This window comes from Apteryx mantelli, chromosome 4, assembly GCF_036417845.1.
Source record: "Apteryx mantelli isolate bAptMan1 chromosome 4, bAptMan1.hap1, whole genome shotgun sequence".
Classification (NCBI taxonomy): Eukaryota; Metazoa; Chordata; class Aves; order Apterygiformes; family Apterygidae; genus Apteryx; species Apteryx mantelli.
This window is the reverse complement of record NC_089981.1, coordinates 63,638,667-63,665,728: the sequence shown is the minus strand read 5'-3', so window position 1 is coordinate 63,665,728 and position 27,062 is coordinate 63,638,667. Positions and strand designations below refer to the sequence as shown.

Here is a 27,062-nt window from a genome sequence, read left to right as displayed (position 1 = left end):
CTGGACACCCCTGCCAGGCAGCCCTGGGGCTCGGCCTGTGGCTTCCTGAAACTCAGAGACCGTGGCGGCCTCGCTCCCCGGGCAGGGGTGGCCGGAGGGCCCTGGCAGTCTGAGGGGAGGCTGCGGCCCCCAGAGGAGACAGTGTCTTTTGGGGCTGATTTCCGTCATCTCTTCCCCCCTACATCAGCTTCTCCTCCTTCTGTGATGAGTTTGATTTCTCTGTCTGTCTCTCGTCCTCTGCCACGGCCTCCTCCCCTTTCTCTGGCTTCCTGCCCAGGGCTGGGGTGTCCCCAGCAATGGTCCCCAGGACTTTGGTGCTGTGCTCCTGAGCTTTGGCCCTGAGGGCAGCAATGCTATTTTCTCTCAGTTCCTCCTGGGAAATGGTGGTTTTAGGATCTGGGCCCCTCTCTTCCTTGTCGCTCTTGTCGAGCTTGGGCAGGGCCTGGCGTTCCACCTCCGTCTTCCTTCCTGCCTCAGCCGCTGCCTCCAGAGATTTTTTGTGCATCCCTAAAAAGAATTGTTGGTATTCGGGTTTAGAAAAGCGCCTGGGCATGGGAAAGCCATCTTGAACTGAAAACAGCAAAGATAAAGAGAGGCCAGAATTAAGGAAAAGCAGAAACCCTTGCTTCAAACAGCAGTCACAGAGAGCCCGTCGCTCCGAGCCCTGCGCGAGGGCAGCCCAGCCAGCTCTCTCCTGGGGACAACCTGACCTGAGGGTCTGCAGCACCGCGCATGCGGGGCATCTCTGCGTGGGAGCACCAGCTGGCCCCATGCTGGTGGCAGGCAGGGCTGAGTGGGGACCCTGCTCTCAGCCATGGCTACCTCAAATTGGAGGGATGAACCTGCCCCAGCAACCTACTGGGGATGGGCCAGAACCAGGAGCAGATGTATCTCCACTTGACAGGACCAGTGCTAAGAGTGGATGAGCACACTCTGGTCTGACACCACACATTGGCAGGGATGTTGCCAGCACAGGGGAGTCACAGCAGGATCACACTGGGGAGCCTCTGGGTCCTGTCAGATGGGAACATACCCAACTATGGGACCACGATGAAAGAGGATGAGGATCTTGCACAACCGTGCAGGTGCTTGAGCCAGACAGAGAGCAGGGAACTGGCAGACTCACTAGTGGACCAGACAGAGATCTCCCATTGCTATTCCCATATGTCTTCCTTCCTCACACAACCCACCCCTCTATCTCTCTCCGTGTCACGCAGACAGAGGACAGGACAGGCATTTTAAGATGCCAGAAATTAGTTTGGGGGCAGAATCAGCCTGAAAGATCAGAACGCAGGAAGCAAAGAGCAGGAGTGTGATAGGGTATCTGCTACTTCCATGCCTACACCATCCCTACCCCCCTGGAAAATAAAGCAAAACCAGGCAAAAATGTAGTACCCTCAGCTGCTGAGGACAGCAGGAGAGAACAGTGTGTTGCTCCAGAAAAAAGGGAATCCAACCCTGGGACAAGTGCAAAGACAGTGGGTCCCCACACCCCACACAGCGTCACCTGCGCCCCTCAGGGGAGTTAGACCTGGACAACCTCTTGCCTTGAGCAAGGGAAGGAGCCTGCTCTGGGACTGCACCCAGGGGACACTCACACCACAGGAGCTGAAGGCTGAGTGTGGGAGTTAATTCCTGCCCCAGCCAGAGCCTTGGTGGAGGAACCTGGGCTGTATAATCCCTCACTTGTCCCAGCAGCTTATGCATTCCCACAAGTCAGGATCCAAGGACTAGCAGGTGTCTGGGACTAGCAGTCAGACCCTACTGCTGAGAGGCTGTGTCCCTGTTCAGGGATGTCGGGGCGGACGGGAGTGCAAGTAATTGCCTCCCCACATTCAGTGTTTTCCGCATGACTCAAGTTTCTTTGCTGTGCCCCCGCCGTTGTGCCAGCCCCCTCACTGCCCCCACGAAGGCGGCTGCTCTCTTACCCAGGAGCCAAGGGGCGCAGGACTCCATGATGCCATCCTTGGCAGACTTGAGGATGGACTCGGGCAGCGGGATGGAGTGGCGCACCATGGCACCGTAGAGGCCGTACTCCGCCATCACACTGCTCCTGCCCCAGCACTTCTCCCTCTTCCGCCACTTGGCCCGGCGGTTCTGGAACCAGACCTGGGGCGGGCAACAACAGACACTGCGGGTTATGGGGGTGGGAGACATGTTGTTCCCATCCCTGGACAGCCTGGGCACCACGCACGTGTGCTTGTGCAGGGGGATGAAAGTGGGCGCATGCATGTTCCTCCCCAGAGCAGCGGTGGCCTTCTGCCCCCACACAGCAGCTGCTGTGCATTTCTCTCCCCCGCCCCCCTCCCTTGCAGGAGCGACAAGGGCCAAGCGTAAGAGCAGGTCCCATCCCTCTCTGCAGGATATAATTAATTTCCCATTGCAGTGTCTCTTTCTAGTGGCTTTTGGCTCTCGTGCCTAAGATTTTCCTTCATTATTTACTGGGTGTCTAAGCTGCGGAACAGGGCTGTGCGCAGCGGTGCCTGCAGGGAGGGCTGGGCTGGGGGCGGATGCGCTAGAGAGGGGAAAGGCAGGAGAAGGGGGAGCTGATCTGTGCAGTTCACCCTGAATTCCCAGTTTGAAAAGCCCCTCATCTTCTCAGAAAATTGGCAGAATAATCTCTGAGCTGTGACCTGGGGGGCAGCGAGCAGAGACGCAGGCGGCAGTGGGGGGGGGGGGGGTGCGTGCAGAAATCTATTAGTGTTCACTCTCTGATTTCCATTCCTCTTGTCTCACTCACCCTCCTCCCTCCCCTTATTCCCTCCCTTCCCGCAGAGCAGAGGCATCAGCTTTAGATGAAAAATTGCTCGAGGTCTATTCAGAAGGAGGCAAAGGAAGAGTCAGCCCCAGGGGCAGCCCAGGCCTGATTGAAAAATAAGTTAATTTCAGTTTGAATCGATGGGCCTCAGGCACTGAAATATCACGGGAAATTAAAGCAGCTGGTCCCCAGGGAATCACGCCATTGACCTGCGCTAATTAATGCCACAGAGTTACCAGTCCCCTTTCTGAGAGGCAGCCCCTCCCTCCCTGTGGACACCCCAGACACCTCCTCATTTAACTAATTAGACTCACAGAAAATTGGGTGTTAATTTGTTTAGTTTTTTTTTTCTTCTATTTTTTCCCCTCCCTTTCCCGGAAAGTACACGGCAGAATGGAAATGAATGGTGGGGTCTCGCTGGCAGATGGATGCTCGGGGTCACTCCGCAATCTTCTCCGACTTGATTGCTTGATTAGGTCGTTAGCACATTAAAAAAAAAAATTGCTTGCCGTCTGGCGCTGGCCTGATGAGTGGGATGAGGCAGGAATCGCCTGGGTAATTTATCTTTTTATACTGCAAAGAATTTGATTTCAATCTGCAGATATATGGAGGTGCCTTTGACACCTGTTTAACATTACAGAGCTGACAGCTTAACCCTCTGTTGCCTCTGCTGCCCACAGCCATGGTGGGGCCCAGGCTGCAGTGGGGAGCACTGGGGGGCTGGGACCAGCCTGGGGTCCCCAGCTCTGCCATGGGGACCACAAGAGCAACACCTTGGCATGGAGCAAGGTCCTGCTCCCAGCCACGGCTGTCTTTGCAGTGGAAGGTGAGCTCACCTCCTCTATGGGAACTGCACAGCATCCAATACCTTATGGGGACAGATTTGCTTCCTCAGCTATTTCCTAGGATGGGCCAGGAAGGATAGTGTGCGCACACAGCCAACTGTGGGAAAATAAATCCAGCCCTTCCAAGCCAGCAGGGTGGGAAAAGATGGGGGCATTAGCTAGGGAAGATCCAAGTTGCTCTTGCTGCAGCCTCTGTGACAGGAGGCCCTGGTGGCAGGGGGGCAGGTAGAGGGCAGGGCAGGCAGGTAGTTTGCTGGTGGCCGGTAATAGGCTGCCAGCTTTGGTCTTTCCTAGATCTCAGCTGCTGTGATCCCAGCTTCTCCCAGCAGAAGACACTGTGCATGTCAGAGGGATTTTACAGCCAGGCTGCATTGTGAAACATGTCACACCAGCATCTCCATCTCCCCTGAATGCTGAAAAACAACCTGATTTACTCTCTCATTCTGTGGGTAGGTTACTCTTGGGCCACTGTCAGCTGTGAATCCACTAAGATCTGAGCGAGGACCCTCAGGAGAGCTCAGCCTCCCTCTCTGACCATGTCACCAACTAGACACAGCACAAAGCACAATGCGCGGGTTTGCTCGTCGTCCTGTCAGCGCCACACTGCCAGGGTCCGTCACTCAAGGCCATGAGCTCCTCCCCGCCTTGGCGTGAGATGGGCCGAGCTGGAGGGGGCTGGGATCATTCCCTCTCCAGCTGCAGCACAAACCTTTTTTGTCTCGTCTAACCCACCATGCAGGGGTGGCAAACCCCTGACACCTTTGTGCTACAAGAAGGCAGCTTGACATACCGGGCCCAGGAAAGGGGTCTTTCCTATTTTGCCCTGGATAAACCAGTACAGTTACTTCCCTCACTGCAGAGCTCTCCTCTATTTCCCTTTGCCTCAGGGAGAAATTCCAAGGGACAGTGTCTGCAGATCTTCCTTGGTTTGGGGCTAAAATGACATCGCTCCATGTATCCAGAGCAGCTTGCACAGCTTGCCTCTGTGCAGCTGCATTTATCACCAGTTATCACACCTGGGATCTCAGCCAGGCACAGGTTTTCCCTGCAGGTACCAAGCACATAACTTTTTAAACCCTTCACAATCCTTTTACCCAAATGCCTCCTCACTGTTGTTTTCATCACCCCTCCCTTTTCCCTTCTTCCTGCCTTCATGTCTCAAGCATCTTCCTCAGTGCCTCGTACTCCCTCCTTCTGTCCTCTCTGCCCACCCTGAGGGCCCAGGTCCTGGCCCTAGCTCGCCCCGGCCCTGCTGCTGCCCTGGCCTCTGCCCGCACTGCATTTGTGGTGTCAATGAGGCCTCCCAGCACTGTGACTAGACATGCTGCCACCAAGCTTCCCCATCCCAAAAGCACTGTCAAGCAAATGCAGAAAACAGCACAAGCTTTGCCCATTGGCAGCCCAATTTTGACTAGAGCCAGTGGAAAATTTTGTCAAAAATGCCGATTCAATCGCAAAGAAAAACTGCATTTGGCCAGTAAAAGTATAATGAAAATTATCTGTAGCTTTCTTCTGAATGATTTATTTTAACCTTGTCCATGTAACACATGTAAAATCTATGCTATAAAACCAAATGGGAAAATCAAAATGACGTCAACACCTTTGTAAGCTCATTTTGAGATTTCCCAAATAACTTTTTGTGATTTGATGTGAATTTCCTGTTGGTTTTGATATGGAAAAAGGAAGCACTGAAATGCCAGATTTTCTAGTAGAATGAAAATCAGGAGGGTTGACTGCCTTGTTTTGACACCAGGAGCCATATCTTAATCTCAGGCATGAAGTCCATTGAAACCAATGCTGTTGAAACCTGAACATTCATGGGATCAGAAACTGATGCAGCATCTCTGCCACAACCCCTGTCCCAAACAGCATGGTGGAAGAGCTCCAGGATGGCACTTTCCACTCCCACACTGTTTCAGATCAGCAGAATTATTCCCTATGACCTGTTCTCAGGATTTTGCCCTCATTCAAATGGTTCCATCAGTGGGGCTTTCTTCTGGGAGAAGATGTTACTGCTTTCTTCAGTCTTGAGAAAGATTTCTTGACATGTTACCAAAATTTTCCTTTGCCTTGATTCTGAGCTGAATCGTGCAACAGTTTTAGTAATTCTGAGGTATTTTCAGCTATGTTGATATGTCAGCCACAACTTCTGAAAATAAAGGTATTTATAGGCACCTCACTTTTCTTTCCTTGACTGGAGATGGTTTCACCCTTACACTTCCATTTACTTGCAGTTTTGATATTGTGTCTTCTTGGCTGCTGTAGTCTTTGCTTTGAGATGTTTGTTCTACAGCTTCTCTTGTTCTGTAATATTTGGGCTGCTTCAAGCAATGTTTAGGTTTGTCCATGTTTGTTCTTGTCCCTTCCCATTATGTGGGTCAACTCAACTTTGTAGAATGCTTATTTATATGGATATGTACCACACACCTTGCTTCTTACCATATAGGTTTTGCTTTCATCTGGTTCTCCATTGGACAGCCCAATGTACAGTGAAAAGACTGTGTATTTGCACTTCCACACTTCACAAGCAGTGGCTGCAAGCCGTTATCAGTTTCAGACTGTGGTTACTGAAGCATGTCTGATGTTTTTGCAAAGCTATCACAATCTGATGGGCAGAGGTGGCTTTTGGACAAACATGCTACATCTTAAGATCATTTACATCTTTTTATTATCACATGAGCACCCTCTGTGAAAGATGTGGCACTTATTCCAAGAAACCTGTCCTGAAAAACTGGCCAACAGAGTAAAGAGGACAAATTTGTCCTGTTATCCTTTGGCTCTTCAAGGAAGAGCAACCCGAAAATCCAAGAACCAGCCTCTTAAAAGACATTAGTTTTAAGCAGGAGGAGAAGGACGGGAATTCTGTGACTTAGAGAAGAAAGAGGGAGTACAAAGTACTTGAAGAATTAAGAAAGGACGTGCAAAGAAAAAGAGATGAAGGATTTTGTAGGGAAGGGATGAGCCTAGAGTGAGAGTCTGGGAAGAGATAGTGGTGGGTGGAGCTGAGCAGGGCATGGTAGGAAAGACAAGATGCTGACAGGGTGGAGAGGAAGCTAATGGAGTAGCCTGAAGAGCAGAGCAACCTGCTAAGTGCTTGCCTGTAGATCCACTCCTCCAAGGCCCAGAGCATTCAAGGGCACCTGAGGTAGCCCCGAAGTTTATGGCCTGAGCGGACAGTGGTCAGGGCTACATTGCACAGACCAAACCCCTCTGTGCTGTGTGGCACTACTGTGTCATCTGTGCCTGTTGTATCTTCCTAAATGAAAGGGACCCTGTAACCTTCAGGCTGCCCTTCTTGCTGGGGGGCCACACTGGGTGCCAGCTACCTCCCACCTCTCTGGACTGTTACAGTCTCACTGACATCTTGCTGTCCATGGACTGGTTGCTGCATAACAATCACTTTTACTTGCTCCATGGCTTATTATGCTCTGACTGCCACTCCCAGGCTGTGTCCTTGTCTGTCACTTGATGGAGTGCCTCATGTTCACAGCCCAGGTGGGCCCAAACAGAGAGAGATGACAGACACCAGGGAGCTGTGCACACCTGAGCACAGGGCAAATCAGTCATGGACATGGGCAGACATTTCCTCTGGTTCAGACACTCAGCTGTGAGTAGACAGTCACTACTGGAGATTTCCAGGAGTATACCGTCTTCACCCAATTTGTGGTCAGTTATAGCTTCTTTCTCTGCTCAGCTCAGCCACATGTCAGATTTTTCTTTTTGCTCTTTTTTTCTGAGCTGTCTCTGGGTAACAGCAATATGGGTTGTTGATCCCATCTGCTGGTAGCCCACACGTTGGAGAAATTCAGCCATCCCATATTGGCTAAAACCACCTTCTTCTTACCCTTTCCCAAGGGCAGGAAAGAGGGAACAGGGCAGTAGTAGCTGAGATCTTGCATATCAGATGAAGGCGATGGCCACTCCACACTTGAAGGAGCCTGACTTGCCTCAGCAAGACCTAGCTGGTCTCTTTAAAAGAGGATCTGGCCCTGCTCACTGGCTTTCCTTAACTAGGCAGGAAAGGGGTATATTTCTGTGAGGTAGCATGGTATTTGCAATGCTTAATGCTCATGAAATGCATCTCTGCTGATTGCTATCAGCAGTGCAGCTGTTTCCATGTGTGCTCAAAGCCCTTTTCTGTGACTCTGTCACAAATTTAGCATTTTCCTTGCAGCAGAACATGCTGGTATCTGGATTCTGCCTGTATGTGCACTCCTGCTCTTTAGCAGCCCAAAGCCCCTCTCCTGGGTTGCTCCTGAGGCACCACAAGTGCTGCCCTAGGCACAGGAAGGGCTGGATCTGGGGCTGTGACTCTCCCCAGCTGAGGGGGGCAGCAGCCACAGCACACATTAACAAGGCTGCTCGACCCCTGCAATGCACCATCGGTAGGACAAGACAAAGCTCACTTCACAGTGTGTGCTGCAAGTTCAGGTAAGCCTCTGCACCCCACAGTACCTACAGTCTCTTTCACATTCACTGTTTTTGGTCCTCTAGGCATATCAAAGCTGAAAAACCAAGACCCATTGCTTTGTAAAACACGCTTTCAGCATGAAACAGGCAAATGTAGGGTGGTCACATAACACCTTGCTCAAAGGGGATCTAACCATCAACAAAATCCCTATCATTTGTTCAGAGCTGAATATCACACACTCCCTAATTGACACTTCATATTATTATTGGTGGTGTAGAAGAGCAAATTGTATTAGGAGGAATCTCTCATTTTGCAAAGGGATGTGAGACTCAGTTTGCCCTTGTTATCTACATTCATCATATTAATTAGTTTGTTTACCTAATCAATTCCTGAAACATGGTCTGCTAAAGAGAGAAGTCTCCCTGATGATAGCTGTGATCTGGGAACCTGAATTAGCAATGGGATATTTTAAGGGTTTTTTTAGGTTGTTAAATTTCCTTGGCCCCTACTTTCCAAGCTGAGGAACACAGACAAGAGAGCTAGCAGTGGCCATTTTTTTGTCTTTCTAGTTAAAGTTTTATACCACACACCCAAGCATTCCCCATCCATTAAAGAAAAATTCTAGGCTTGATAATGGTGAATTTTTGCTTCATCAAATCTCACAAACCACCTTTGACACAGTATTTCAACAGAGGTCTTTCAGTCAATGAGCACTGCTTTATGGAGCACAGGGATGGTCACAGACCGAGCCGGTGCATGCTAAAATGTCCACTAGATGGCCACAAGCAAATGCACATATACACACACATGCATGCACGCACGCCAGCACTCTGCCCTGCCAGCACGTATATTTGCCACGTCACAGGGAGCAGGTAAGCAGGTACACAGGGCTGTTGGCAAACCAAAAACTAGGGAAAGGGACAAAAATCCCAAGAGTTCCCCCACCAGCAATGCCCAGACGGTCTCCCCTGCACATGGACTAGCAGCCATTTTCTTCCAGGCCTCTTTGCTCTCTGATAGTACCTGTGGCTCAAACATTAGGTTGCTTTCTCAGGGGAGCCGAGCTATTGCTCTGCACAAATCCTGCAAAGGAAGCCCTTTCTGACACTGAGCTCTTCAAGTGAGAACACAGCAGAGGATCACTGCCCATCCTAACCAGGAGCCTCGGAGCTTTCTGGACTTCCCCTGTGATATTGCCTCGGGTGATAATCTGCTGTCATGGTCCCACTGACATCATGGTGCTGACTGGTCTCTGATCCAACATGTTCTTGTCCATCCAGCGCCTTGCTCTTCCCTGAGGGATCCAGCCATCTCAGGCTGAACTGTGGAGATGCTGAACTACTCATATTCATCCAAAGATCTCTTCCCTCCCTGGTATTTACTGCCATGGAAAACATGCAGACATCCTCACTAGCGCTCTGTACTTTCTGATGTTCCTTTCCCCACCAGCCTGCCCTGGACTAATCCTGTCACCTCACTGTATGCCATCTCAGGGTTTCTCAGTGCAAGTTCTTCACACTTGTGCAGTCTCCAGCCATACACCTGTCACTTCCCTGTTCAGATCCCATCACTGAGTCCAGTCATGTACCAGCTCAGAGCTCCCCCTTTTCACCTCCACACCCAGGGGCCCCATTGCCATCTCAGCATGCTGTACTTCCTGATGACTATACACATCCCTTTCTACCTCCTTCCTTTCCATGTCAAGCCCCTACCATGAGAATAATCAAAATGGAAACCTCGCTGAAAAGACAGTGATGCCCTTACCCTCGTATCAGTGGGGTCAGCAGCCCTAGCTGGGTCAAATTTAAGAACATAAGCACTGCAAAGAAAAGATTGTCTTCCTCTGCGCATCTCTCCATCCACGCTCACAGGCCCCATGACTGTATACTGAATCGCCACAACAGCATAAGATCTGACTGGGGTGGCCTGGGGCCTCCCCGAATCCCTTCCCCATAGTGATCACCCCAGGCCAGTGTGTGCTTCCAGCCAGGTGCTGGGCCACCCTGAAGTGCCCAGGAGGGAGCAGTCTGGCCTGGCTTGAAAACTTTCTGTCCCCAGGCTGCTAGCGGAGGCTGCACCACTTCTGTAAACCTGGAAACAGTTCACCGCTGTCTTTTCAAATGTAATGTCAAAATTATTGGCAGTGTTTATGGTGACATCACTTTCTATGGCTGGTGTAAAACAGATATGAAGTTAAATGAGAACAGTAAAGGTTGCACATGGCCTGCATGGCTGATCACAGGACTCATCATCCCTGTTGCTTGCCGAAAAGCTAGTAAAGAGCTTCCTGAGCTCACATTAGAAAGAGTAATTCCTGTACATTGCACAACAAAAGCTCTTCTTTGTAATAGCTGTGGTCGTCTCTGCCCCACAGCCACATACCTTGGGGAGGGTAAGTGGGGAATTCATCAGCAACTCTAACGCTATCCCAGTCTTCTCCTTTTTCAAGACTGGCACTTGATACTCATGGTCTGACCAGCTACTGGCCTGCTCCTCTTCTGGATTACTGACCAAGACTGTTCCAGGAGAAAATACATGCTGTCTTTCCTCCTTCTAGCAGTGTTTTAAGATCCTTTCCAGGTTGGTATCAGGTCATCAAGCAGCATAGAGACAATGGTGGTTCCAGAGAGAAATTTAGATGTGGTAGTATCAAGGGCAACAGATGTGCCCTTGAGTTTCCTAATATTTTTCTTTACATGGATGGTGTGTGCTATTATCCCATCTCTGGAGATATGGCTAGGTAGACTAAGCAAAGGTTATTTTGATCTCTCTTCCTTGACCAACTCTAGAGGGAAGAAGCAGGTGGGCTGCACCAGCACACAGGGGACTCTTGCCTGCACTGTCCTGCCAGGTTCTGTGCCAATGCTCTCATGCCTGAGGCTCTGAGCAGCTACAGCATGCTGCCAGCACTAATGCTAGCACCCTTGCTCAAGAAGTACAGATGTCCCTTGCGATCTGATGCAGTTTAGAAGAGAGAAAGGAAACAGCTTGTTTAAGATCAGTCCTAGAAAAGCAGAGGTGATACTTGTTCAGAGGGGATGGCAGCTGGTCCTACCAGCAGTTGTTTTGGCTTTACCCTTTGAAAAACAAGATAGAATGAATCCCTCACTGCTCCAGGCACTCAGCTAACAGATCAAACAGGCATGCTTAAATGATCCAGGAGACAGTACTCTTCCCTCTTGAACACAGACATGATTTCTTGATCCAAGCTTGGGTCTCCTCTAAGCTAAACTAGCTTACAGGGTACTCAATCAACACAGGCTCAGTATGGCACCTAGCAAGAACTTACGGCATTCCCATGCCGCACATCTTACAGGCCAGGCTTGCCTCTGAATCTAGATCTTAAAAGCACTAAGTGGGCTGAATATGGCTACAGGTTGTACTGCATCTGACTCTTGCAGCCAAAGCTGTAAAAATCTCACACTGCCTACAGACCCCAGTGCCACTTCCCATCACTGTGACCCTAATCCTGCTCTTTCCAGCCTCCACCAATCCCTTGTGGCATGTGCTGCCTGCACAGGCCTTCAGAGTGAACTTGAAGTAGGGGTAAAAGTGGCACTGGAGGGAGCCACCAGCACACAAAGAGGGGCTGGAGCTCTGTGTTTTGGCTGCCTCTGACCCTGTTTCCTGAGAGGCAAAGATGCCACACAGACTGGAGCACATCTAATGTGTCTCTCCAGAGGAGATGTGCACTCTGCAAGTGCTGCTCTCTATGCTGGGATTCACTGGGAGCCAGACTGACCAACAGGCTTGTCACTTTTCAGGCTTCATGGTGATTTGTCTTCACAGCAAGGTAGACACAAAGCAACAGAGATACATCCTGAACGAACGGCTGAGGCATGACAGAAGTGAGTCAAAGAAAATAAGGGGAGGGAAAGAGCCAAGAATCATGTTTTAAACTATATGCCCTTGGTAAGTCATGTTTTTCACCTGGCCTTACTACATCATGTAGCAACACATTTTCTCACACTTCCTTGCATGTGACCTTCAAAAAGCAGAAAACTATCATCAGGTGCAGAGCTCCTGTCTTCCGCAAAGAGAAATAAGTGTGCACACGATGTGCATTGTACATATAGTGAGTTCAGTGGTTCAGCACACACCTGATCTGTACAGCAAATGCATCCCTGAGACATTGGCTTCATCGTGGTCAGATCATGATGCCATGATTTTCAGATTCCCAGCTGACCGACAGCTTGGGTGGAGCTACTGCTCCATACAGGCTGCCAGATGTCTGGACATGATGGCTAAATGCTCAAATACCTCTTTTCCTAAGATGCTATTGGAAAAACAGGAAAAGTAGGAGGGTGGTAGGTGTACAACAGATGCAGGAAAGCTGTCAGGGATGCACACCTTGTCCTAGTCCCCACAAACCCAGGGAGACATTTGTCACTAACACTAAGGGTGATACTGCACAGAACATCTATCCTATGGGTACTCGCGCTGCCAAGGGTAAGCCTGGCCTCCACTAGCCAAACTGAAATCCTGTCTGCGTAATTTCATGTTGCCTCATGTTCCCATTCTGAAACTCCTGTGCAGCTCCTCCAGCACAGGGGAAACCTTAGCACAGGTCTTTATAAATAGCCATATGCAGTGTGCTCCATGAACCTTAACTGCTGAGAGGTCACAAGGGGTACACATCATGTTATCACCTTCGTTTTAGAGCCAGGCAGGGCTGTCAGAGGAGAAATGGCACATTCCCCTCTATGACAACTTTCAGTGGGAACCAAAACCAGAACTTGGGGAAAATCAGACTTCCTTCCTCATCAGAAGCTGTGGAACATTGCCTGCTCTCTTGCGCTGCCCCTTGCATACCAGAAGGAGCTGCATGTTGACGCTTCTTTTATCAGTACACACAGAGTAAGGGGCAAAGGTGTGCTCTGCCATTCTCCAGAAAAACTGCAGGAACCAAAGGCTGTGGATCAGCAAGAGACAGTCTCTGCAGCACTATGTGGTGCCCGCCATTTCCTGACGCAAGGTTTAAGCCCATCCTTGAGAGCTTGGGGATAGGTAAAAAATACCTTTGGAAACTTGTTAAGCGTTGTAATAAGTCATAGCATGTTGCAGTGAGTCGCAACATATCATAGTAAATTTCCATGCAGTAACTTGGATTGAGCACCAAAAGGGGTGTACAGGAGAAAGCTGCAATCCTTTATAGGTAATAGTCATTCTTCTGTTTTCCAACATGTAACAGTTAAACACTTTCATCTTGTTCATTTTATCTTGATGATGAACAAACTTACACTGTTCTTATTTTCTACAGTGGTGTTCTCTTAAGCCTCCATTGTGTTGTATGTACATGTGTGCACACACAAATACAAAAGTCTACTAGAAATTTTTCTGTGTTGAAATCACCAGCTAAAAAGTTGTAGAGCTTCCCCTGCACCTGATCATCTTGTGAACTGTTGGTCACCTCCTTTAGGAAGGTACATAGCAAGGATGGTGTTTGCAATTCCTTGCTTCAGACAATAGGAGATCTCTAAGCACCCAACCTTAGCAACACCTTCTAGGGAAGGGGGAGGACCACCAGAGCCCAAGAGCAGGCCAGAACAGCCAGGACAGGCAAATACTGTGGCTGCACTATGGAAACCCTTCAGAGCTCTATGCCTACCATGTGTCTGCTCCTGGCTCTACCTCTTCCTCACCCTTGTGCCTTAGCTCTGTCTACCCTTAACCTTCTCTTTGTAACTCAAAACTCCAGGATTTTTCATGTGACACCTTACAGCTGCAGAAGACTCACCCCACACACACACACAGGATGAGGAACCTTTCTTTCTGCCTCCACATCCCCTGTGCACTCAGTGCTGCCATGCCACCTAGGTCTCAAGCCAACACTGTCAGCTCTGGCTAGCACACAGCTCAGCTAATCGTGTGATCCACAAAACTGTCAAAACACAGCCTCCTTTCCACTGCAGCAGGGGGAGGCCTGCTGCTCCAAGGAGGTTTACAGATGCTCACCACACTAGGACAAGCTCACCAGGACATTCCCACATATGCCCATATACCAGCTTTGTCCACCTCATCTAAAATCTCCCAGGCAGGGACTTTCTTTTAGTTATACACTTAGCCAGTAAAGCCTTGATCTCAGTCAGGGCCATAATATAAACTCAATGAGCTGATCCACTCAACTAATAAATGACAGTCATGCAGGACACTCAATTAGAAGCATGGCAGTGAGGCCAAACATATACAGGGACCTAGAGATATCAGAAACACCTACAGGACATAAAACAAGTTATCTTGGAACAGACACCACTGACACATCTGGCTAAGACCAGTGATGGGCACAGATAATCATCCCATACATCTAAATAGTCAGGTCATTTTGGTCCTTCCAAGGGCCTGTTTCCCAATCAAAAACACTGCATACATGAGTATTCCCAAACAAGCCTCCCTCTGGGTGAACCAGGCAGTGCCCTTAGGCAATGGTAGCACTGATGAGAAGATATTGCCCCCAGTAGCATACTCTGCCGACCCTGCAGCTGCAGATGAGCCAGAGCTTCCCGGAGGTGTGGGTGGACAGCCCAGTGATGCTGGTCTGGCTGAGCAGCATGGGTACATGCTAAGCCCATCCCAAGCTGGTGCTTGTCCGAATTGTAGCAAGTCAGCTCCAACAGCCAGGCAGAAGTCAGTCAGCTGGTTATTTCTAGAGCATGGAGAGGGTATATTATTCCCCACCTCACTATGCTTATTAATGCGCAACACACTCACCATAGGCCCTTGTATTAGTCACAGGAACATGACCAGGTATAAGCCATGCTTCACTTGCATGCCTTTGGTATGAATTTGGAGAGAAAACTGCAGCTCAGAGCTCTAATAATTAGCAGCCAAAGTATCAGCTCTGCCTATGTTCATACAGCTGTGAGTCTAATAGAAACCCACTGAAATGGGAAGCTGAGATCAAACTGAGATCAAACTGCACTTTTCACATCCAGCAGGCCCTAAACTACATGTCTCCAAACTAAATGGCTCCTGCTGCTCCCAGGGCAATGCTGCTCTGAGTAGACAGAGGAGTTCCTGATGTTTTCTCACAGCCTCTGGTCAAGGTGGTCTCTGGAAGCCACCTTTGTTGTAGGATATTGTAGCAACAGTTTGTCCTTCATCTCGGTTCCTGATTTCTCCTCCATAGAGGCCCTTTCCAGCCTCACCTCTGGGGAGATCAGGGCCATTTGTATGTGTGCTGAGAACAAGACTTCTCAACAGCTTGGTGCATGAGGAAGATGGCAGTATGATTTCTGTGTTTATGCATAGGCCTGTGCAAAACCACTTTCACAGAATACCCACAAAGGACAGTGAAAAGGAAGAGCAGGTTTGTACTGCCAGAGAAGAATCAGAAGAGCTTGTTGAGACCTACCAGGGTAAAAGATAAGCACTATAGAGAAAAATAGTCCCATTAAGAAATAAAGGGAAGAGTAAATTAACCATGTCTCTAAAGTGCCTGTGTTATTGAACTGTTAAAAAAAATCTGTATTCAAAGCCAGGAAAGGAGGAAAACTTTATTATAAAGGGCCATTAAAGGAAAATCTTAACACACAACCATCAGCAGGTCCCTCTGCCAAGCATCCTAGGGCTGGAGGGGAATTAACTATTGAACTTGCTGGGCTGCTCAATTATTTTTTAAAAAAATCAGTTGAGAAAAACTGCAGAGGTATCAGAGGAAAGAGAAAAGAAGGTTCTACATTAACAGCAGGAGTGAATGCAAGTGTTCCCAGCACAGAGATTTAGGGTAGACTTTCCAGGAGAGTTTAAATGGTTGAGCAACCACAATGCCTAAGCTAACTCCAAAAAGTGTTATCCTTAAACTACTGTTGTTAAGAAAACAGAAAGATTAATACAGAGAGGAGAACCTGAGTTGTCACAGGCTGTCGTTAACTCTGCAGAGTCATCCCTCATTCTCCTCTTGGCTGCAGTGGGGAAAGTCCCTGCCAAGGTGCTTCACAGCAACAAGCTACAGCATATTTTTTGCCTGGCTGCTGTTCCACTCATGGGGAGCTGAGTGCCCCAACGCCTGTGGGTACCTGACCCTCAGTGACAGTCTCTCCAAACCATGGGCAAAACAAGGAAGGAGTAGTCACTGCAAAGCCCCATTTCACTCCTGCTACTGTGGAGGAGGAGACCAAAACCACAGTCCCTTACATTGGGACAGCCATAAACATCTTACAGGAAAAAGAATAGAAGACAAGGACAAACAAAGTTGTTATTTGATCTTCTGTCCTATTTAGAAAATTGCCCTGTGGCTGAAGGAACTCAGTGAGTGAACACAGAGGGATAAAGTGGTACCTGAGTGTGCAAAATATTCATACTTCTAGAGCTCCACCTCTGCACAAAGAAATGCCTTTTAAACTGCATCTACAGCCCCAGTTCTACCAGGGAAAATCCCACAAGCTGGGCAGGTTATATACATGGTCCAGGGAAGGCAGAAAAGTTCCCATTTCATAGTTAGCTGAAGAGATGTTCCAGAGCCTCCATTTTCCCCTCATCTACTGCCTCATTTTTCCTCTGCCCAAATGCATGCAGTGTAATACTTTTCAGATGGTAATCCTTTGGGAAGAGCTTGCACAGGCTCCTGCGCTCTCCCATCACCCAGCCCCTCTGATTGCTGCTGTGGTAATTAACTCCAAAACAAAGTTGTAGCACATGGACTGAAAACGGGCCATAGACAAAGGGTAATAAAACACTCCATTACAGAAAGGGCCAAATTAAACAACTCTTAATTGAAAAATGGATATGAATATGAATTTAGATCAACTAAACAAGCATGTTATTGAGGAGGCAGCAAAGTGGATGAACTCCTCACATACCAATTAAAGACATGGAGGCAGAGAAGCACCATACGCCATGAGGAACACTCATCATAATATTCTCACCAAGCCAGTAAGTTTGATTAGTTTTATTACTCTCACTTGTACACTTTCTACATTTTTAAAAGCATAGGGGAAGTTAATGACACTTTTCTGGTATCACACTGTCGTGGCTTGCCCCAGTGATCAGGAATTATTGGAAGAGAAGGTATCCAGCCTATTTCATGATTAACTTCTTGCAGGGTTTTACTACTTGATGTTTAAGAGAAAGCCTGTTGAAATGGCTGGCTCACACAGCAGTAACCCTTTCAGTGTTTCCATCACCTTGGTAATCTACCTCCAACCATCCTAATAACCCTGGTAATTTACTTCCAGCTACATAATCTGCCATGAATCTGCTGTATAGAGATATGGGTAGGAACCCAGATGAAGCATGTCTCATTCTGGCCACTTTCTCTCCTCAGAAAGAGAGAGTCATCCTAAGATTTAGCAAGAATAGCAGATCCTCACCTACTGAGAGTTACAGTGACAAGCTGGAATCTCATAACCTTAGAAAAGTCAACAGCAACACTGTTTTCCATTGCACTAAGAAATCCCTTGACAGCCATTCCAGGCATAGATTCAGGAAAGGCCAGTGAGTGCATGGAGCAGACATCCCTGCTCAACACTTACACTGTGGGATTAGGACTAAAATTCATTGCTTTGCAAAAATAATCTATTTTTTAATCAGCACGTCCAGCCCCAGTAGCCAGGATCCTCTTTATCAGGGTCATAGATCCAAGAGTTTTGCCTTAAAATATTACAGCTGGACAGAAGAGATGCTGGTGACCACTGCAGCACCTCAATACAGTTCCAGTGCCAACTAGGAGCTAGAGATGGGTGAAAGCCAGACCAGTCCAAAGCTCATGGGCTGGCACATGGCACAGCTCTCCTCCTGAAGCAGGGTAGGAGGGAGACACCAGATCCTAACACTCCAGCAGCACCTGCAGCAATGCTCTGCAGCAAGCAGGAAAAGCTGCTGGGAGTGAGAGCAAGCCAGGGCTGCTGAAGTTGCACGAAGCAAAATTTCCCTTCACACTTTCCATCAAGTCTCTTGAGAGAACTCCATGGGTTCATCCCTGAGCTCCTACTCAGCACAAGACAGGTCCTTCAGCTCTTTCCAACTTGCAGCCTCTAAATATAGAACATTTTTGCAAAGCTGAACCAAGCTAAGCCTCTTTCTGGAAAAATACTCTTGGTATAAATGTTTCCTTCCAAATAAATACCTCTCCTGATTCTTCCATCCCTGTTCCCCATACATGGTGATACTGAAATGTGCTACTCTAACAGCAACCAAAACAATGCATTTTCAATTACAATTTTAGCTGCTCTGTTGTCTTTAGTTGAACTTCCAAAATTGTCTTTTTGCTATGTGATAAAGCCTGCTGGATGCACAGAAGATCCTCAGTCCTTAAACTGTGTTAGAAGCCCATGGGACAAACATCTTTAGTGTTTTTCTCTTATGTGAGCTATGCAAGCACCATATAATCATTTAGCAACAATAACTGCCAGATTTTAGCACTTTATTCCATTTTTGTAATTGATTATCCCTTAAGAGATAAATCTAGTGTCCCCACAATGGCCATCAGGATCTTATTTTTTGGAAATACTCGTCTGATAAATTCGTTTAATTAGTAAGAGACATACCATAATGTCAAACATACCAAGCATTTCAATAATCCCAAATCAAACAGTTACTGAATTATAATATTTTATATAGTGGGGGTTAAATTTTAGAAATGTCACATATTAATAAGTTCAATAAGAGCAACTTATCTAAATCCACACAATACATTTAAGAGACTGTTACGAGAAAAACACTGATTTAAGTTGAGTATCAGAATTCTTGTCAGCCTGAGGCCATCCATCTAGATTTGGAATCCCAGAATAGTCTGGGTTTATTTTAATAGCAGCACTTCAACTCTTCTGAATGTTATTTTAAATACGTTGATGAATGTAGTCTTTTTCAAGTATTTGCAAAATAGTCAGTGACGTCTGATCTGACTTGTGAAAAGTGTCTTATTAGAAAAATTAATTTTTTCCCATGTTGCCCAATGGGAGGATGCTCATGTTACTTCTAAGAGCAGCCAGCTCAATAAAGGAGGAAATAAGAAAGTGTGCTGCCTTGAAAAAAATACATATTCATCTTCTCATTAAATGAAGGATTTGAATATTTTTCCTGAATTCAATGTTCTCTCAAACAAGTAACTTTCTTGGCCTCTGATGGCTATTTGCAGTGTTCTGCTGAAGGTTTTATATGCAAGCAGTTCCTATATACCATTCTCTCAACTGCGCTCTTTGAATTTTACTTTCATATTGAATTCCATAAGTGATTTGCTTTCTTTGACTATTACCTCCTGAGAAATAATTCCATGAATGAAAATAAGGGGTAGTTATCAGTGGTAGGTGAGGCTCCTTTGTGAACCCACATGAAATGCTTCAAGAACCCACAGCACATGATGTTCAGAACAACCTTAGAAAACACTTTCATTAATGACCTACACGAGGGGGGAGAACAACATTGAAAGATGGGAGAAACTGCAAACACAATGAAAATGCCAAAATATAGAGCTCCCTTGAGCAGTTAGAAACGCATGCAAAAAATAAATTAAGAGGGTATGAAATTATAAGTATTATGAAGAAGTGAATAAAAATTAATTGCCAGCTATCTCTTCCAAAGGAGTAGTATGAGGCATTAAATGATGCTAATAGATTCAAAATAAAGATTTGCTTCACACATGTAGTTCTGCTGTGGAACTCCTTGCCAGAGGATGTTAAGATATTTACATGTGTTCAAAATCCCTGAAAGCTGTCAAAGTATTCAGCAAGTATCACTAGGTATTTGCCCTGGTCTCTTACTCTTCTGTAACATCCACCACTCACCACTGTCTGATCTTGTAGGGCTGTCATTATGCTTGCTAGCCAAAGTTAGTAAAGTGTTGTTTGAAACCCAGGACACTGAAGAAAAAAGCCTGAGGAGCAGATCTGTCTAAAAAAGGCTTGAAGTGACTGAACTATCACTAGACAAACAGATATGAAAGCAAAATAGACCAGTGCTAATTTGGGGCTGCTCCTGCAAGGAATCAGAAGCCCAGCTGAACCGGTGCAAACACATCTGGTGTGCAGCAAAAGGTTTTTGGTCCCTCTTTACCAGGAAAACTGGCAAACTGAATGTGTTTCACAGAAGAACCACATGATTAAGAGACCAGAGTGTGATTTATGAGGAATGATTTCAGAAATGATCTTTACAGCTTACTTAAGCAATGATGAAAGCCAAAAGTGACAGCTGGGAGAAGAAAACAGGTGAACAGCCTAGATTTATTTAAAGAGTGTAAACATCATAACAAGGGAAAAGTTTTAGACTCATACAAAGGGAGCTAAGTTAAAAAGGAACATGACGCAAAATATCAAGAAGCATGGTCAAGCTCAGGAATCATCTTGCCATGGCTTGCGACACAAAAGAGATATGGACAAGGAAAACTTGATAGAATATGTGATAAGGGACAATCAAGTGCTAACTCCTTGGAGAGGGCTGTTGAAACTAACATTTCTCCCCCATCAGTGATGCTCAGGACTCTTTTGTATGACCCTGCCACAGGAGAAATGGTAGCTCTGCAGTTCAATATCTACTGTGTCACTAGACAAATCTCTACCTGAAAAGGCCCTTTATGGGAAATCAAAGGACCTTCCTTCCACCCCCAGCATCATATAAACTCCCAGCAGGTCTCTTCCCCCTTGATCTGGTGTCCTACAGAGTCACAAGTGGAGATGCGACCCTCCATCCAACTCACTCTGTAGAGGCAAAGCATCAGGGCTCATAGCTCAGAGCACAGTCCTAAGCCACCAGTTAAGATTTCAGGCAATGGGCCAATTTATTGTTTCTGAAGACTGCTGGAAACCCCATCAGCACACAGGATATCTGCAAGTCTGCTAGGTCAGCAAGAGTCTGACAGCACAACTGGATGAGAAGCACAACTTGCTTTTATAAACACAGCACTCTTCATTGAGTGCAAGAATGAGGGGAATTAAGGAGACATGCTCAGGACTGAGGGGGAAAAAGGGCTGCTGATTTGCTGGGGAGAATCACCCTAGCCCTGGGTCATGCCTCCATGCCAGCATCAGTGTTACCTTGCTAAGTACCCTCTGTGCTACTTCCCATAGCCTTGGATGCTGCTCCCTTGAGGGTATCTCTTTAGCAAAGAAAGAGAAAAGGCTGAAGGAACAGATCAGAGGGTATTTGGCATGGGTGAGAAGGGCCTGAGAAAACAGAGGGAACCAGGAAAGCCAAGACCCTCCCCAAACCACTCAGCTCTCAGGTCAGCATCTCTTGTAGAAGCTGCTTTGTACCAGTCACAGAGGCAGCCAATGCCAGTGTGCAGAACAGACTAGTTTAATCCCAGCCAGCAAAGGAACATCACCTGCATCAGTAAAAATGGATCCAAAACTTGGCTACTACATTCCTGTGCCTTGTACAGCAACCCTGGGAGAGCAGGGTATGGGGAGGAGGGAGGCAGCAGAAGCTGCTGCAGTCCACCCTTGTGAGCTTTGCATTTTCTGTCCAAGTTCACCCTGCCTCCCCACTATCTGTAGCAGCCTTAGTCTTCTCCAGCTTTCCAGGCTATAATGATTTCTTGCACACTATCTGCTGTGCATGCCAAAGGCTGGTGCTGGCACAGGTATGCTTGGGCCATTCCTTATCACTGAAGGATTCACCACACAATGGTGATATTTCACACAGCCTCACAGTGGTGCAAAGGGACTAGCATGCAATTAAAACCCCAAACACTAAAAATTAAGAAAAGCCCGAGAGACTTTCAGGGAAGTTAGTTGCTATTTGAAGATGCAAAGGCAGTGAATGTACAGAGATGGTGCAAACACCTTATTGGGACTCAGGTATCATTCCCACACTGCAGTCATCCTACCTACAACGGTACTAGCTGCCCAATTCATCCCTAAGCATCGTCCTGTGCCCAAAGGAATGGAGATGAGCTCTTTCCCTCCCCAACCTCCCTCCAAACCTGGTCTCCATGCAGCTCTCTTGACTATACCACTAAGGCCTTGAGACTCTGCAGAGTCCTTCTTTGCACACAAGTTCCCCTTTGATGATGTAGGATTCCCTCTGTTGCCAGATTTTCCTCAGGTATCTATTTTCCTGTTTCACCCATGATATAATATGTAGGTTACCCTATAGACCTTGTGGCAGCTGCTCTGGAAGTTTACAGTCAGTACAGTACTTTCTCCCACCAAAAGACACAGTGCAACCCTGCACACACACACACACACACCAAGTTGCCATTACAACACATCACATGTCAACATACAAACACCAAATACAAATCTGCAAAGAACAGCTGATCTGGCTACCTCTGCATTTAGAACAGGATCACCTGTGGAGATTTATTCAGAGATGTGATCCTTCCCATGCTGCTATCTTTCCTTCAGGAGGGGATGAACATGGCTGAGAGGGGCAGGATAAGAAGGTCCAAGAGATATGATTACCTGTATCCTGTCTTCTGGCAACTCTGTTTTCATGGCCAACATCTCTCTAGCATACACGTCAGGATAGTGGGCCTCATTGAAGGCCTTTTCCAGCTCCTCCAGTTGGTAGGATGTGAAGATTGTCCTGAGGGGAGTAAAACTCTTTGATCAAAAAACATAAGAGGAAGAACTAAAGGTGACAAAGAGTGAAAAAGGACACAAAAGCAAAAGAAACCTGGGTAACCTGGTAACACATAGCCTTTCCCCCCCACACACATCTGTCTCCTGTATTTCTATGCACAAAAAGTCAGGTCCTGGGGTGAAAGGAGAACGAGAAAATGCCAGAAGACTGCACTTTGCACAGTCACAATTCACCTTCCCTTTCAGGGACTTCCTTGTGGAGACCATTCCCACTACCTCTCACCCCTGACAGCTACCACTTTCCCTCACCCTCCCACATCCCTCACCTGGTGAACCACCCCCACCCACCCTGTCCTGTATCCAAGGGTTTCTTAACCCTTTGATCATCACGCTGAGATAAAATAGTCTGCTGTCAGCACCCCCTCTGGAGAAGTGTCCATCCCTTCCCCAGCTGCTGGTCGGTAGCCTCTTCACAAGCAAAGCAAAGCAGCCCTCCCTGAAGCCCTGCTCCTCAGCTCAATACTCCACAGGTTTTATCCACTCTGCTCCCTACCACCTTTAGCCAGTCATTTCCCTCAAGTGTAGCCCCTACAACCAGACCCCAGGGGCTGCTCCCTCCCCGATATCCCATTAGCTGCTCTCTGCCAGTTTACATTACCCCGTTATCCTCTAGAAATCCTCCCAGCCAGCCCTGCATGGACAGCAGCCCAACCTGCCGCTACACAGCCAGGTCTCAGCTCAGGACAGCCAAATTGAAAAATCAGCAGCTGGAAAGCCAAGATGGATGAAAGCCCATCTCCAGGGGATGGAGGAGAGGTCTCAGACCACTTCCACTCTCCCGAGTATTAAATCTCCCACCCTCAAAGCCCCTGGTATGCAAAACACAATTAAAAAAAGACAACACCAATCCAATGGTTAAAAAAATAAAAACTACAGCCTTTGTTCAGACTACATGTATAAATATATTATCAAACTAAGAAACATGTAGCTCTCAGAAGAGGGTAGGAAAGAGGAAAAAGTCTTTCTGAAATAAATCAGAATTTCAAAAAAGGCATAGGATTCCAGCTAGGGTGAATAGAAATTCTCAAAAATATCCTCTGCTATTCAAAATATAACGAATTCTACCAGATCGATCATGTTACTAACAAAAGGAGCATGCAAATGCAAGGGATCTGCTCGCCATCAGATCCTTATTTAAAATCATTCTTAAATCCATTCTCTTTTCAGACAGTTTTCCTTCAGCTCTGACAAATCTGTGAACTCTAGGAATTGCAGAGGTGCCTTAGCTCATGCATTTTCTCTCTGGGATCACAAGGTACATTATTCCAAATTTTATCTAGTTTAGATTTTAAGCATCTACTCCCACCTTCTTCTGGCAAGAGCTCCAAAGCTCAGCAATGCTCACTGACAGGAGGGTTTTTCCTGATGTTCAGCTTAAGTTTTCCCTTTTTAGGTACCCTATCTGTCCCTTTTGCAGTACACAATACACTCTCCCTTCTGATGTTTACATCCTCCAGATATTTGCAGACTCTTGGCCTGTCATCCCCACTCTCAATAAAACTAGCTCTCTCAACCATTTATTACAGAAAACAAAACTACGGCTAAATGTTACAGGTTTTTTGCTGCCTAAAACTGAAAAATAAAAAAAATCTAAATGATATTTCCTCTCTCCCATCTAAATTGTGACCTTCACACCAGTCCCTGCTGAGTTTCTCCCAGCCCTGAGCCCAGTCCAGTCCACAAAGGAAAAAAAAAGAGTCCATATTTACTCGTACATATTTGCAGACCAACCGAACTGGGAACATTTGCCTCGGGAGGGACTCCTGGACTGGGACAAGCTCCCCAGACCAAGCCTCCTGTTGCATGAATAACAGGACGTCTCCTGGGATAGTCCGTCTCCTTCCACCCTGCATCCTGCTAAGCTTTCACTGGGGCATCTTTTAATCCACCCTTCCTGCATCGTGGCAGGATTGATTTAATTATTGCTAAATCACCCATGGTGGATGGTGTCTGGCCGTCCTTTGTCCTGACTCTCCGGCCACAGCAATGCCAGAACCCGGCACGGTATTTTTCGTTTCTGTTTATAAAGCGCAGGCAATTGAACTGCATTTTAACGGGAGAAGTCAGGCAAAGTATATTACCCAGACTATTCCCGAGGGAAAACCAAATCCTCTTAGTATCTCCCAAAGTGGATCTTTTCCTTAAGCAATTCACAAGCCTTCTTCAGCTTCTCTGCAGGCTGCGTCTGTTTCCCAATTATTTAATCCATTGCCGAAACTTTTATTTATAAGTAATAAAATATTTAAATCATCGGTAGAAATTGTCCCTTGCCGATAGCTGATATTAAGATTGCTATAATGCAGGGCAGGGGACACTTGATTATTTAACTGCTTTCGTTTGGGAGAGGTTGATTATTTTTTGCCCCCCCCGAACACTGGCGGTCTGCGTCCAGCGCAAATGTTCGCTAGCGGCTCAGTTGTGAGGCTCGGGATACCTGGATCTGCAGCCAGAAAAATAAAATAAAATGACACCTGTGGCCGGTTCCCTTGCTACTTATAGTCACGTCCCAAATCCGATTTATTTTGACCGAGGAGGAAGGAAAAAGGACCGAGCGCGGGGAGAAGCCGCAGGGGCGCCGGGTCCCCCTGAGCCGGGTGCCGGGAGGGGGTGCGCGGCCAGCCCGCCCCGGCGCGGGCGGCGAGCGCAGACCGGGCACCGGGCAGCGGTCCGGCCGCGGGGCTCGGCGGTGCCGGTGCTGGCGAAGGGGGCGGCGGGCGCCGGCGGGGCGGCGGCCCCTCTCTTACCTGTGTCGCCTCTTCTTTCGTTTCTTGCTCTGGTTTAGGGACGATTTGGACATTTTTCGGTCGCTCGAGGAGACATCCTCGGAATCTGCGGAGAGAAAGGCAGCAGCCGTGGGCTGGGGCTCCCTCCCCGCCGGGGCCCCGCTGGCCGGGCCGGCCCGTCTCGGGCCCGCGGCCGCCTCCGGCCCGGCGGCTCCGCTCTCTCCTTCGCCTCGGGGCGCGGGTTTCGTTGCCACCGCGCCGCGGCCGGTGCCGCCGCCGGCCGCTCTCTCCAGCCCGGATCGGCGCGGCGTGGCCCGGTCCCGGCCCGCCGAGCGGCCCAGGGCGATCTGCCCCTGTGGGGAGGGCTCGAGCCCGGGCCGGGCTCTCGCTCTGCCCCATCTCCACCGGAGTCGTTTGTTGGGCTGCTGTTGTCGTGCCGCTTCAAGGCAAAGACCAGCAATTTCAACAAAACCATTCCAAAATGATGGAGCTGCAGCCCCCTCCCCGGGACGAGGCACCCGCTGCCTCCTGTCCCAGCCCGCGGATCCCGGACTTCTCCGGAAAAATACCGGAGCGGGGGAAAAAAAGAAAAAAAAAGAAAAAAGAAAAGAAAGGTTTATGGAGCCACCAGGAAAAACAAATACCCCAGGAACAGCTGGTGCCTGTCCGCGACCGCCACGCGTCCCCGGGGGTGACAGCGCCGAAGGGTGTGAGGGATCCGGCGGCGCTGCCTTTGCCCCGAAGGAGCAGCCGGGGGCCGGGGCCGGGACCTGCATTTCGATGAGAGCCGCTGTGCCCCCGCGGCGGCCGGCGCTGGCCCCGAGCCCCGGCCCGCTCCTGGCCCGCTCCGGCCCGGCACCTGCCCCGGCCGGGGCGCCGCGCTGCCCGGCGGGCCGTGCTGCGGGCGGGGGCGGCGGGCACCGCCCGGGCCGGGGGCCGCGCCGAGACGCACCCGGCCGGGCCGGCGGCTCCGGCCGCTCCCGGGAGGAGGCCGGGGGTCCCCCCGGTACCGGGGCCCGGCCCCGCTGCCTCCCGTCCCGGGATGAGCCGAGGCGGGCTGGGGACGGGGGGCTGAGGGTGACTGCTGCCGTCTAGGAAAGGGATGCCAGGCGGCCCCTAATTCCCCTGCAACGAGTCGGGGGCGCCGGGGCCGCGGGGGGGCTGCTCCGCCCGGGCTCCGGGCGGCCCTGGGCCGGGCGGCCCCGGCCCCGCGCTCACACCGCGGCCGCAGCCCCCGGACGAGGGGGTCCGTTGTCGACCGCTCCCACCTCAGCCTCCTCCGCGGGACCGAAACGAAATCGCCTTATCGCCGCCGGGAGGGGAGCCCCCCGCCGGGGCGCCGGCGGCTGCGGGCTCCCCGGGGCCAGGGACGTGCCTACCTGAGCTGGCCGTCTGGCTGCTGTCCAGCTGCCCGGGGGCCCGGGCCAGCGGCTGCAGGTGGACGCTCTGGGGGTCGGAGAGCACCTCCAGGAAGGTGGGCTGGGTGTAGAAGCCGGGGATGCCGCCGGCGCCCAGCAGCCCCATGCCCACGCCGCCCACCCCGGCGGGGCTGAGCACGGAGCGGGCCGCCAGCAGGTGCCCGGCGGGCAGCGAGTCCAGGGCGGCCCGAGGGTGCGGTGGCGGCTCCTTGTTCAAGCCCAGGATCTCCTGGATGCCGAAGCCGGTGCAGCGGGGAGGGGTGGGCCCGGAGCAGGGCTTGGCCCCCGCCGCGGGGGGCGGCGGCGGCGGCGGGGCGGCGGCGGCCGCGCCGTCGGGCTTGGGCTTGCCGGGCAGGCTGGGGGCCAGCGCCGCGCCCGCCTTGCCCGTCAT

General features: G+C 49.2%; 1 protein-coding gene across 1 annotated transcript; it reads right to left on the bottom strand.

Moving 5' to 3' along the window:
- Positions 1-178: 178 nt before the first annotated feature.
- VSX2 (visual system homeobox 2) lies at positions 179-27,062 on the bottom strand. Its single transcript, XM_067295599.1, has 5 exons — positions 26,633-27,062; positions 25,275-25,359; positions 22,351-22,474; positions 1,929-2,109; positions 179-507 (listed from the first exon to the last, which is right to left on the bottom strand). Exons 1-5 carry the CDS (start codon positions 27,060-27,062, stop codon positions 179-181), a joined length of 1,149 nt encoding a protein of 382 aa, XP_067151700.1.